Source organism: Oncorhynchus masou, unplaced genomic scaffold (assembly GCF_036934945.1).
Source record: "Oncorhynchus masou masou isolate Uvic2021 unplaced genomic scaffold, UVic_Omas_1.1 unplaced_scaffold_181, whole genome shotgun sequence".
Taxonomy (NCBI): domain Eukaryota; kingdom Metazoa; phylum Chordata; class Actinopteri; order Salmoniformes; family Salmonidae; genus Oncorhynchus; species Oncorhynchus masou.
In genome coordinates this window covers 717,182-731,273 of record NW_027016550.1, presented here as the reverse complement: position 1 = coordinate 731,273, position 14,092 = coordinate 717,182, and the positions used below count along the sequence as shown (strand labels likewise).

General features: G+C 54.3%; 1 protein-coding gene across 1 annotated transcript in view; it reads left to right on the top strand.

The window, feature by feature from the left end:
• The window catches only part of traf7 (TNF receptor-associated factor 7), a 110,714-nt gene that overhangs the window by 68,354 nt on the left and 28,268 nt on the right, over window positions 1-14,092 (top strand). The window contains exons 14-15 of the mRNA XM_064964687.1: window positions 8,942-9,024; window positions 9,207-9,246. Coding sequence (XP_064820759.1) covers window positions 8,942-9,024; window positions 9,207-9,246 — 123 coding nt within the window. The remainder of the gene's footprint in view (window positions 1-8,941; window positions 9,025-9,206; window positions 9,247-14,092) is intronic.

The following is a 14,092-nucleotide window of genomic DNA, read 5'->3' as shown; positions in this document are numbered from 1 at the left end:
CAGGAGAGCTCCCTCTCATTCTACCCACACTGTCTCTCTGGTCGTCAGGAGAGCTCCCTCTCATTCTACCCACACTGTCTCTCTGGTCGTCAGGAGAGCTCCCTCTCATTCTACCCACACTGTCTCTCTGGTCGTCAGGAGAGCTACCCACACTGTCTCTCTGGTTCTACCCTCTGGTCACTTCTACCCACACTGTCTCTCTGGTCGTCAGGAGAGCTCCCTCTCATTCTACCCACACTGTCTCTCTGGTCGTCAGGAGAGCTCCCTCTCATTCTACCCACACTGTCTCTCTGGTCGTCAGGAGAGCTCCCTCTCATTCTACCCACACTGTCTCTCTGGTCGTCAGGAGAGCTCCCTCTCATTCTACCCACACTGTCTCTCTGGTCGTCAGGAGAGCTCCCTCTCATTCTACCCACACTGTCTCTCTGGTCGTCAGGAGAGCTCCCTCTCATTCTACCCACACTGTCTCTCTGGTCGTCAGGAGAGCTCCCTCTCATTCTACCCACACTGTCTCTCTGGTCGTCAGGAGAGCTCCTCTCATTCTACCCACACTGTCTCTCTGGTCGTCAGGAGAGCTCCCTCTCATTCTACCCACACTGTCTCTCTGGTCGTCAGGAGAGCTCCCTCTCATTCTACCCACACTGTCTCTCTGGTCGTCAGGAGAGCTCCCTCTCATTCTACCCACACTGTCTCTCTGGTCGTCAGGAGAGCTCCCTCTTCTACCCACACTGTCTCTCTGGTCGTCAGGAGAGCTCCCTCTCATTCTACCCACACTGTCTCTCTGGTCGTCAGGAGAGCTCCCTCTCATTCTACCCACACTGTCTCTCTGGTCGTCAGGAGAGCTCCCTCTCATTCTACCCACACTGTCTCTCTGGTCGTCAGGAGAGCTCCCTCTCATTCTACCCACACTGTCTCTCTGGTCGTCAGGAGAGCTCCCTCTCATTCTACCCACACTGTCTCTCTGGTCGTCAGGAGAGCTCCCTCTCATTCTACCCACACTGTCTCTCTGGTCGTCAGGAGAGCTCATTCTACCCACACTGTCTCTCTGGTCGTCATTCTACCCACTCCCTGGTCTCATTCTACCCACACTGTCTCTCTGGTCGTCAGGAGAGCTCCCTCTCATTCTACCCACACTGTCTCTCTGGTCGTCAGGAGAGCTCCCTCTCATTCTACCCACACTGTCTCTCTGGTCGTCAGGAGAGCTCCCTCTCATTCTACCCACACTGTCTCTCTGGTCGTCAGGAGAGCTCATTCTACCCACACTGTCTCTCTGGTCGTCAGGAGAGCTCCCTCTCATTCTACCCACACTGTCTCTCTGGTCGTCATCCCTCTCATTCTACCCACACTGTCTCTCTGGTCGTCAGGAGAGCTCCCTCTCATTCTACCCACACTGTCTCTCTGGTCGTCAGGAGAGCTCATTCTACCCACACTGTCTCTCTGGTCGTCAGGAGAGTCTCTCTGGTCGTCAGGAGAGCTCATTCTACCCACACTGTCTCTCTGGTCGTCAGGAGAGCTCCCTCTCATTCTACCCACACTGTCTCTCTGGTCGTCAGGAGAGCTCCCTCTCATTCTACCCACACTGTCTCTCTGGTCGTCAGGAGAGCTCATTCTACCCACACTGTCTCTCTGGTCGTCAGGAGAGCTCCCTCTCATTCTACCCACACTGTCTCTCTGGTCGTCAGGAGAGCTCCCTCTCATTCTACCCACACTGTCTCTCTGGTCGTCAGGAGCTCCCTCTCATTCTACCCACACTGTCTCTCTGGTCGTCAGGAGCTCATTCTACCCAGGACTGTCTCTCATTCTACCCACACTGTCTCTCTGGTCGTCAGGAGAGCTCCCTCTCATTCTACCCACACTGTCTCTCTGGTCGGAGAGCTCAGGAGACACTCCTGGTCTCTCATTCTACCCACACTGTCTCTCTGGTCGTCAGGAGAGCTCCCTCTCATTCTACCCACACTGTCTCTCTGGTCGTCAGGAGAGCTCCCTCTCATTCTACCCACACTGTCTCTCTGGTCGTCAGGAGAGCTCCCTCTCATTCTACCCACACTGTCTCTCTGGTCGTCAGGAGAGCTCCCTCTCATTCTACCCACACTGTCTCTCTGGTCGTCAGGAGAGCTCCTCTCATTCTACCCACACTGTCTCTCTGGTCGTCAGGAGAGCTCCCTCTCATTCTACCCACACTGTCTCTCTGGTCGTCAGGAGAGCTCCCTCTCATTCTACCCACACTGTCTCTCTGGTCGTCAGGAGAGCTCCCTCTCATTCTACCCACACTGTCTCTCTGGTCGTCAGGAGAGCTCCCTCTCATTCTACCCACACTGTCTCTCTGGTCGTCAGGAGAGCTCATTCTACCCACACTGTCTCTCTGGTCGTCAGGAGAGCTCCTGGTCTCATTCTACCCACACTGTCTCTCTGGTCGTCAGGAGAGCTCCCTCTCATTCTACCCACACTGTCTCTCTGGTCGTCAGGAGAGCTCCTCTCATTCTACCCACACTGTCTCTCTGGTCGTCAGGAGAGCTCATTCTACCCACACTGTCTCTCTGGTGGTCATTCTACCCACACTGCCTCTCTGGTCGGGAGAGCTCCCTCTCATTCTACCCACACTGTCTCTCTGGTCGTCAGGAGAGCTCCTCTCATTCTACCCACACTGTCTCTCTGGTCGTCAGGAGAGCTCAGTCTACCCACACTGCCTCTCTGGTCGTCAGGAGAGCTCCCTCTCATTCTACCCACACTGTCTCTCTGGTCGTCAGGAGAGCTCCCTCTCATTCTACCCACACTGTCTCTCTGGTCGTCAGGAGAGCTCATTCTCATTCTACCCACACTGTCTCTCTGGTCGTCAGGAGAGCTCCCTCTCATTCTACCCACACTGTCTCTCTGGTCGTCAGGAGAGCTCATTCTACCCACACTGTCTCTCTGGTCGTCAGGAGAGCTCCCTCTCATTCTACCCACACTGTCTCTCTGGTCGTCAGGAGAGCTCATTCTACCCACACTGTCTCTCTGGTCGTCAGGAGAGCTCCCTCTCATTCTACCCACACTGTCTCTCTGGTCGTCAGGAGAGCTCCCTCTCATTCTACCCACACTGTCTCTCTGGTCGTCAGGAGAGCTCATTCTACCCACACTGTCTCTCTGGTCGTCAGGAGAGCTCCCTCTCATTCTACCCACACTGTCTCTCTGGTCGTCAGGAGAGCTCCCTCTCATTCTACCCACACTGTCTCTCTGGTCGTCAGGAGAGCTCATTCTACCCACACTGTCTCTCTGGTCGTCAGGAGAGCTCCCTCTCATTCTACCCACACTGTCTCTCTGGTCGTCAGGAGAGCTCCCTCTCATTCTACCCACACTGTCTCTCTGGTCGTCAGGAGAGCTCCCTCTCATTCTACCCACACTGTCTCTCTGGTCGTCAGGAGAGCTCCCTCTCATTCTACCCACACTGTCTCTCTGGTCGTCAGGAGAGCTCATTCTACCCACACTGTCTCTCTGGTCGTCAGGAGAGCTCATTCTACCCACACTGTCTCTCTGGTCGTCAGGAGAGCTCCCTCTCATTCTACCCACACTGTCTCTCTGGTCGTCAGGAGAGCTCATTCTACCCACACTGTCTCTCTGGTCGTCAGGAGAGCTCATTCTACCCACACTGTCTCTCTGGTCGTCAGGAGAGCTCCCTCTCATTCTACCCACACTGTCTCTCTGGTCGTCAGGAGAGCTCCCTCTCATTCTACCCACACTGTCTCTCTGGTCGTCAGGAGAGCTCCCTCTCATTCTACCCACACTGTCTCTCTGGTCGTCAGGAGAGCTCATTCTACCCACACTGTCTCTCTGGTCGTCAGGAGAGCTCATTCTACCCACACTGTCTCTCTGGTCGTCAGGAGAGCTCCCTCTCATTCTACCCACACTGTCTCTCTGGTCGTCAGGAGAGCTCCCTCTCATTCTACCCACACTGTCTCTCTGGTCGTCAGGAGAGCTCATTCTACCCACACTGTCTCTCTGGTCGTCAGGAGAGCTCCCTCTCATTCTACCCACACTGTCTCTCTGGTCGTCAGGAGAGCTCCCTCTCATTCTACCCACACTGTCTCTCTGGTCGTCAGGAGAGCTCCCTCTCATTCTACCCACACTGTCTCTCTGGTCGTCAGGAGAGCTCCCTCTCATTCTACCCACACTGTCTCTCTGGTCGTCAGGAGAGCTCCCTCTCATTCTACCCACACTGTCTCTCTGGTCGTCAGGAGAGCTCATTCTACCCACACTGTCTCTCTGGTCGTCAGGAGAGCTCCCTCTCATTCTACCCACACTGTCTCTCTGGTCGTCAGGAGAGCTCCCTCTCATTCTACCCACACTGTCTCTCTGGTCGTCAGGAGAGCTCATTCTACCCACACTGTCTCTCTGGTCGTCAGGAGAGCTCCTCTCATTCTACCCACACTGTCTCTCTGGTCGTCAGGAGAGCTCCCTCTCATTCTACCCACACTGTCTCTCTGGTCGTCAGGAGAGCTCATTCTACCCACACTGTCTCTCTGGTCGTCAGGAGAGCTCATTCTACCCACACTGTCTCTCTGGTCGTCAGGAGAGCTCCCTCTCATTCTACCCACACTGTCTCTCTGGTCGTCAGGAGAGCTCATTCTACCCACACTGTCTCTCTGGTCGTCAGGAGAGCTCCCTCTCATTCTACCCACACTGTCTCTCTGGTCGTCAGGAGAGCTCCCTCTCATTCTACCCACACTGTCTCTCTGGTCGTCAGGAGAGCTCATTCTACCCACACTGTCTCTCTGGTCGTCAGGAGAGCTCCCTCTCATTCTACCCACACTGCCTCTCTGGTCGTCAGGAGAGCTCCCTCTCATTCTACCCACACTGTCTCTCTGGTCGTCAGGAGAGCTCCCTCTCATTCTACCCACACTGTCTCTCTGGTCGTCAGGAGAGCTCCCTCTCATTCTACCCACACTGTCTCTCTGGTCGTCAGGAGAGCTCATTCTACCCACACTGTCTCTCTGGTCGTCAGGAGAGCTCATTCTACCCACACTGTCTCTCTGGTCGTCAGGAGAGCTCCCTCTCATTCTACCCACACTGTCTCTCTGGTCGTCAGGAGAGCTCCCTCTCATTCTACCCACACTGTCTCTCTGGTCGTCAGGAGAGCTCCCTCTCATTCTACCCACACTGTCTCTCTGGTCGTCAGGAGAGCTCCCTCTCATTCTACCCACACTGTCTCTCTGGTCGTCAGGAGAGCTCATTCTACCCACACTGTCTCTCTGGTCGTCAGGAGAGCTCATTCTACCCACACTGTCTCTCTGGTCGTCAGGAGAGCTCCCTCTCATTCTACCCACACTGTCTCTCTGGTCGTCAGGAGAGCTCCCTCTCATTCTACCCACACTGTCTCTCTGGTCGTCAGGAGGCTCATTCTACCCACACTGTCTCTCTGGTCGTCAGGAGAGCTCATTCTACCCACACTGTCTCTCTGGTCGTCAGGAGAGCTCCCTCTCATTCTACCCACACTGTCTCTCTGGTCGTCAGGAGAGCTCCCTCTCATTCTACCCACACTGTCTCTCTGGTCGTCAGGAGCTCATTCTACCCACACTGTCTCTCTGGTCGTCAGGAGAGCTCCCTCTCATTCTACCCACACTGTCTCTCTGGTCGTCAGGAGAGCTCCCTCTCATTCTACCCACACTGTCTCTCTGGTCGTCAGGAGAGCTCCCTCTCATTCTACCCACACTGCCTCTCTGGTCGTCAGGAGAGCTCCCTCTCATTCTACCCACACTGTCTCTCTGGTCGTCAGGAGAGCTCCCTCTCATTCTACCCACACTGTCTCTCTGGTCGTCAGGAGAGCTCATTCTACCCACACTGCCTCTCTGGTCGTCAGGAGAGCTCCCTCTCATTCTACCCACACTGTCTCTCTGGTCGTCAGGAGAGCTCCCTCTCATTCTACCCACACTGTCTCTCTGGTCGTCAGGAGAGCTCATTCTACCCACACTGTCTCTCTGGTCGTCAGGAGAGCTCATTCTACCCACACTGTCTCTCTGGTCGTCAGGAGAGCTCCCTCTCATTCTACCCACACTGCCTCTCTGGTCGTCAGGAGAGCTCCCTCTCATTCTACCCACACTGCCTCTCTGGTCGTCAGGAGAGCTCATTCTACCCACACTGTCTCTCTGGTCGTCAGGAGAGCTCCCTCTCATTCTACCCACACTGTCTCTCTGGTCGTCAGGAGAGCTCATTCTACCCACACTGTCTCTCTGGTCGTCAGGAGAGCTCCCTCTCATTCTACCCACACTGTCTCTCTGGTCGTCAGGAGAGCTCCCTCTCATTCTACCCACACTGTCTCTCTGGTCGTCAGGAGCTCATTCTACCCACACTGTCTCTCTGGTCGTCAGGAGAGCTCCCTCTCATTCTACCCACACTGCCTCTCTGGTCGTCAGGAGAGCTCCCTCTCATTCTACCCACACTGTCTCTCTGGTCGTCAGGAGAGCTCCCTCTCATTCTACCCACACTGTCTCTCTGGTCGTCAGGAGAGCTCCCTCTCATTCTACCCACACTGTCTCTCTGGTCGTCAGGAGAGCTCATTCTACCCACACTGTCTCTCTGGTCGTCAGGAGAGCTCATTCTACCCACACTGTCTCTCTGGTCGTCAGGAGAGCTCCCTCTCATTCTACCCACACTGCCTCTCTGGTCGTCAGGAGAGCTCCCTCTCATTCTACCCACACTGTCTCTCTGGTCGTCAGGAGAGCTCCCTCTCATTCTACCCACACTGTCTCTCTGGTCGTCAGGAGAGCTCCCTCTCATTCTACCCACACTGTCTCTCTGGTCGTCAGGAGAGCTCATTCTACCCACACTGTCTCTCTGGTCGTCAGGAGAGCTCATTCTACCCACACTGTCTCTCTGGTCGTCAGGAGAGCTCCCTCTCATTCTACCCACACTGTCTCTCTGGTCGTCAGGAGAGCTCCCTCTCATTCTACCCACACTGTCTCTCTGGTCGTCAGGAGAGCTCATTCTACCCACACTGTCTCTCTGGTCGTCAGGAGAGCTCCCTCTCATTCTACCCACACTGTCTCTCTGGTCGTCAGGAGAGCTCCCTCTCATTCTACCCACACTGTCTCTCTGGTCGACAGGAGAGCTCCCTCTCATTCTACCCACACTGCCTCTCTGGTCGTCAGGAGAGCTCCCTCTCATTCTACCCACACTGTCTCTCTGGTCGTCAGGAGAGCTCATTCTACCCACACTGTCTCTCTGGTCGTCAGGAGAGCTCCCTCTCATTCTACCCACACTGTCTCTCTGGTCGTCAGGAGAGCTCCCTCTCATTCTACCCACACTGTCTCTCTGGTCGTCAGGAGAGCTCATTCTACCCACACTGTCTCTCTGGTCGTCAGGAGAGCTCCCTCTCATTCTACCCACACTGTCTCTCTGGTCGTCAGGAGAGCTCCCTCTCATTCTACCCACACTGTCTCTCTGGTCGTCAGGAGAGCTCATTCTACCCACACTGCCTCTCTGGTCGTCAGGAGAGCTCCCTCTCATTCTACCCACACTGTCTCTCTGGTCGTCAGGAGAGCTCCCTCTCATTCTACCCACACTGTCTCTCTGGTCGTCAGGAGAGCTCCCTCTCATTCTACCCACACTGTCTCTCTGGTCGTCAGGAGAGCTCCCTCTCATTCTACCCACACTGTCTCTCTGGTCGTCAGGAGAGCTCCCTCTCATTCTACCCACACTGTCTCTCTGGTCGTCAGGAGAGCTCATTCTACCCACACTGTCTCTCTGGTCGTCAGGAGAGCTCCCTCTCATTCTACCCACACTGTCTCTCTGGTCGTCAGGAGAGCTCATTCTACCCACACTGTCTCTCTGGTCGTCAGGAGAGCTCCCTCTCATTCTACCCACACTGCCTCTCTGGTCGTCAGGAGAGCTCATTCTACCCACACTGTCTCTCTGGTCGTCAGGAGAGCTCATTCTACCCACACTGTCTCTCTGGTCGTCAGGAGAGCTCCCTCTCATTCTACCCACACTGTCTCTCTGGTCGTCAGGAGAGCTCCCTCTCATTCTACCCACACTGTCTCTCTGGTCGTCAGGAGAGCTCATTCTACCCACACTGTCTCTCTGGTCGTCAGGAGAGCTCATTCTACCCACACTGTCTCTCTGGTCGTCAGGAGAGCTCCCTCTCATTCTACCCACACTGTCTCTCTGGTCGTCAGGAGAGCTCCCTCTCATTCTACCCACACTGTCTCTCTGGTCTTCAGGAGAGCTCCCTCTCATTCTACCCACACTGCCTCTCAGCCAGGCAGGTACAGAGTGGACTGATTGGGTGCTGCCGAACGTCTCATCGATAGCTAAAATGCCGTGCAAATGTAGATTCCAGCCTGGCTGGATGGGTTTACACCAGACCCAACCAGGGACGTAGTGGAAACAAACAAACGGTTTTTACTCAACTTTTTATTTAGATAATTATCCTTTACTCACTTATTGCATTTATCACCGTCGATCGACTCTCAAAAGTCTTCTAGACCTGAGTTGTAATCGTTGATCAAGAAGTCTTCTGGACCTGAGTTGTAATCGTTGATCAGAAGTCTTCTAGACCTGAGTTGTAATCGTTGATCAAGAAGTCTTCTAGACCTGAGTTGTAATCGTTGATCAAGAAGTCTTCTAGACCTGAGTTGTAATCGTTGATCAAAGCTCAGACCACACACAGACACATGTTGACTCTCTCTCTCTCTGTGTCTCTCTCTCTCTCTCTCTCTGTCTCTCTCTCTCTCTCTCTCTCTCTCTGTCTCTCTCTCTCTGTCTCTCTCTGTCTCTCTCTGTGTCTCTCTGTGTCTCTGTCTCTCTCTCTCTCTCTCTCTCTCTCTGTCTCTCTCTCTCTGTCTCTCTCTGTCTCTCTCTGTGTCTCTCTGTGTCTCTGTCTCTCTCTCTCTCTCTCTCTCTCTCTGTCTCTCTCTCTCTGTCTCTCTCTGTGTCTCTCTGTGTCTCTGTCTCTCTCTCTCTCTGCCAGGTGTGGGATACCTGCACCACCTATAAATGTCAGAAGACTTTGGAGGGTCATGATGGAATCGTGCTGGCACTGTGTATACAGGGGTAAGGACTCACTCACTCACTCACTCACTCACTCACTCACAGAGTTGTGTTAATTCCAGTAGTAATAATAGCAGGACATATAATGATGTATTCAGGTTTCAACGCTGCTGTTGTGTTGTGGATCTCTCTCACTCTTCTGTCTCTCCTTCTCCCCCCTCTCGCTCCCCTCTCCCTCCCTGTAGGAACAGACTGTATAGTGGCTCAGCTGACTGCACCATCATCGTGAGTCTGTTCTGACTGTTGTCTCTTATACATTATCCTGTTGAACAACACACCTACAGTCTGACTGTTGTCTCTTATAAACCACAACAACACACCTACAGTCTGACTGTTGTCTCTTATAAACCACAACAACACACCTACAGTCTGACTGTTGTCTCTTATAAACCACAACAACACACCTACAGTCTGACTGTTGTCTCTTATACATTATCCTGTTGATCAACAGTAACACACCTACAGTCTGACTGTTGTCTCTTATAAACCACAACAACACACCTACAGTCTGACTGTTGTCTCTTATACATTATCCTGTTGAACAACACACCTACAGTCTGACTGTTGTCTCTTATAAACCACAACAACACACCTACAGTCTGACTGTTGTCTCTAATACATTATCCTGTTGAACAACACACCTACAGTCTGACTGTTGTCTCTTATAAACCACAACAACACACCTACAGTCTGACTGTTGTCTCTTATAAACCACAACAACACACCTACAGCCTGACTGTTGTCTCTTATAAACCACAACAACACATCTATAGTCTGACTGTTGTCTCTTATAAACCACAACAACACACCTACAGTCTGACTGTTGTCTCTTATAAACCACAACAACACACCTACAGTCTGACTGTTGTCTCTTATACACCACAACAACACACCTACAGTCTGACTGTTGTCTCTTATAAACCACAACAACACATCTATAGTCTGACTGTTGTCTCTTATAAACCACAACAACACACCCACAGTCTGACTGTTGTCTCTCTTATACATTATCCTGTTGAACAACAGTAACACACCTACAGTCTGACTGTTGTCTCTTATAAACCACAACAACACACCTACAGTCTGACTGTTGTCTCTTATACATTATCCTGTTTAACAACAGTAACACACCTACAGTCTGACTGTTGTCTCTTATACACCACAACAACACACCTACAGTCTGACTGTTGTCTCTTATAAACCACAACAACACATCTATAGTCTGACTGTTGTCTCTTATAAACCACAACAACACACCCACAGTCTGACTGTTGTCTCTCTTATACATTATCCTGTTGAACAACAGTAACACACCTACAGTCTGACTGTTGTCTCTTATACACCACAACAACACACCTACAGTCTGACTGTTGTCTCTTATAAACCACAACAACACACCTACAGTCTGACTGTTGTCTCTTATAAACCACAACAACACACCTACAGTCTGACTGTTTATTAGGTACACCCATTTAGTACCAAGTCGGACCCCCCTTTGCCTCCAGAACAGCCTGAATTCTTCGGGGCATAAAACACTCCCCATTACACCACTGCCATCAGCCTGTACCGGTGACACCAGGCAGGATCGGAGCCATGGACTCCCCAACCCCAAATTCTGTCTCTGCCTCCTTGGACCTCTCTCCTCAACGAGCAGTCTCCCCCCACAGGACTGGGTGTCTGTCGTTCTCTCCTCAACGAGCAGTCTCCCCCCACAGGACTGGGTGTCTGTCGTTCTCTCCTCAACGAGCAGTCTCCCCCCACAGGACTGGGTGTCTGTCGTTCTCTCCTCAACGAGCAGTCTCCACCCACAGGACTGGGTGTCTGTCGTTCTCTCCTCAACGAGCAGTCTCCCCCCACAGGACTGGGTGTCTGTCGTTCTCTCCTCAAGGAGCAGTCTCCCCCCACAGGACTGGGTGTCTGTCGTTCTCTCCTCAAGGAGCAGTCTCCACCCACAGGACTGGGTGTCTGTCGTTCTCTCCTCAAGGAGCAGTCTCCCCCCACAGGACTGGGTGTCTGTCGTTCTCTCCTCAAGGAGCAGTCTCCACCCACAGGACTGGGTGTGTGTCGTTCTCTCCTCAAGGAGCAGTCTCCCCCCACAGGACTGGGTGTCTGTCGTTCTCTCCTCAAGGTGCAGTCTCCACCCACAGGACTGGGTGTCTGTCGTTCTCTCCTCAAGGAGCAGTCTCCACCCACAGGACTGGGTGTGTGTCGTTCTCTCCTCAAGGAGCAGTCTCCCCCCACAGGACTGGGTGTCTGTCGTTCTCTCCTCAAGGAGCAGTCTCCCCCCACAGGACTGGGTGTCTGTCGTTCTCTCCTCAAGGAGCAGTCTCCACCCACAGGACTGGGTGTCTGTCGTTCTCTCCTCAACGAGCAGTCTCCCCCCACAGGACTGGGTGTCTGTCGTTCTCTCCTCAAGGAGCAGTCTCCCCCCCACAGGACTGGGTGTCTGTCGTTCTCTCCTCAAGGAGCAGTCTCCACCCACAGGACTGGGTGTCTGTCGTTCTCTCCTCAAGGAGCAGTCTCCACCCCACAGGACTGGGTGTCTGTCGTTCTCTCCTCAAGGAGCAGTCTCCCCCCCACAGGACTGGGTGTCTGTCGTTCTCTCCTCAAGGAGCAGTCTCCCCCCACAGGACTGGGTGTTTGTCGTTCTCTCCTCAAGGAGCAGTCTCCACCCACAGGACTGGGTGTCTGTCGTTCTCTCCTCAAGGAGCAGTCTCCCCCCCACAGGACTGGGTGTCTGTCGTTCTCTCCTCAAGGAGCAGTCTCCCCCCACAGGACTGGGTGTTTGTCGTTCTCTCCTCAAGGAGCAGTCTCCACCTACAGGACTGGGTGTCTGTCGTTCTCTCCTCAAGGAGCAGTCTCCCCCCACAGGACTGGGTGTCTGTCGTTCTCTCCTCAAGGAGCAGTCTCCACCCACAGGACTGGGTGTCTGTCGTTCTCTCCTCAACGAGCAGTCTCCGCCCACAGGACTGGGTGTCTGTCGTTCTCTCCTCAAGGAGCAGTCTCCCCCCACAGGACTGGGTGTCTGTCGTTCTCTCCTCAAGGAGCAGTCTCCACCCACAGGACTGGGTGTCTGTCGTTCTCTCCTCAAGGAGCAGTCTCCACCCACAGGACTGGGTGTCTGTCGTTCTCTCCTCAACGAGCAGTCTCCCCCCACAGGACTGGGTGTCTGTCGTTCTCTCCTCGACGAGCAGTCTCCACCCACAGGACTGGGTGTCTGTCGTTCTCTCCTCAACGAGCAGTCTCCCCCCACAGGACTGGGTGTCTGTCGTTCTCTCCTCAAGGAGCAGTCTCCACCCACAGGACTGGGTGTCTGTCGTTCTCTCCTCAACGAGCAGTCTCCACCCACAGGACTGGGTGTCTGTCGTTCCCTCCTCAACGAGCAGTCTCCCCCCACAGGACTGGGTGTCTGTCGTTCTCTCCTCAACGAGCAGTCTCCACCCACAGGACTGGGTGTCTGTCGTTCCCTCCTCAAGGAGCAGTCTCCACCCACAGGACTGGGTGTCTGTCGTTCCCTCCTCAAGGAGCAGTCTCAGCCCACAGGACTGGGTGTCTGTCGTTCCCTCCTCAAGGAGCAGTCTCAGCCCACAGGACTGGGTGTCTGTCGTTCCCTCCTCAAGGAGCAGTCTCAGCCCACAGGACTGGGTGTCTGTCGTTCCCTCCTCAACGAGCAGTCTCCACCCACAGGACTGGGTGTCTGTCGTTCTCTCCTCAACGAGCAGTCTCCACCCACAGGACTGGGTGTCTGTCGTTCCCTCCTCAACGAGCAGTCTCCCCCCACAGGACTGGGTGTCTGTCGTTCTCTCCTCAACGAGCAGTCTCCGCCCACAGGACTGGGTGTCTGTCGTTCTCTCCTCAAGGAGCAGTCTCCGCCCACAGGACTGGGTGTCTGTCGTTCCATCCTCAAGGAGCAGTCTCCCCCCACAGGACTGGGTGTCTGTCGTTCTCTCCTCAAGGAGCAGTCTCCGCCCACAGGACTGGGTGTCTGTCGTTCTCTCCTCAAGGAGCAGTCTCCCCCCACAGGACTGGGTGTCTGTCGTTCTCTCCTCAAGGAGCAGTCTCCCCCCACAGGACTGGGTGTCTGTCGTTCTCTCCTCAAGGAGCAGTCTCCACCCACAGGACCGGGTGTCTGTCGTTCTCTCCTCAAGGAGCAGTCTCCACCCACAGGACCGGGTGTCTGTCGTTCTCTCCTCAAGGAGCAGTCTCCCCCCACAGGACTGGGTGTCTGTCGTTCTCTCCTCAAGGAGCAGTCTCCCCCCACAGGACTGGGTGTCTGTCGTTCTCTCCTCAAGGAGCAGTCTCCCCGTCGTTCTCTCCTCAAGGAGCCGTCTCCCCCCACAGGACTGGGTGTCTGTCGTTCTCTCCTCAAGGAGCAGTCTCCCCCCACAGGACTGTGTGTCTGTCGTTCTCTCCTCAAGGAGCAGTCTCCACCTACAGGACTGGGTGTCTGTCGTTCTCTCCTCAAGGAGCAGTCTCCCCTCACAGGACTGGGTGTCTGTCGTTCTCTCCTCAACGAGCAGTCTCCACCCACAGGACTGGGTGTCTGTCGTTCTCTCCTCAAGGAGCAGTCTCCACCCACAGGACTGGGTGTCTGTCGTTCTCTCCTCAACGAGCAGTCTCCACCCACAGGACTGGGTGTCTGTCGTTCTCTCCTCAACGAGCAGTCTCCACCTACAGGACTGGGTGTTTGTCGTTCTCTCCTCAACGAGCAGTCTCCACCTACAGGACTGGGTGTTTGTCGTTCTCTCCTCAACGAGCAGTCTCCACCTACAGGACTGGGTGTCTGTCGTTCTCTCCTCAAGGAGCAGTCTCCACCCACAGGACTGGGTGTCTGTCGTTCTCTCCTCAATGAGCAGTCTCCACCCACAGGACTGGGTGTCTGTCGTTCTCTCCTCGACGAGCAGTCTCCACCCACAGGACCGGGTGTCTGTCGTTCTCTCCTCAAGGAGCAGTCTCCACCCACAGGACCGGGTGTCTGTCGTTCTCTCCTCAAGGAGCAGTCTCCACCCACAGGACTGGGTGTCTGTCGTTCTCTCCTCAAGGAGCAGTCTCCCCCCACAGGACTGGGTGT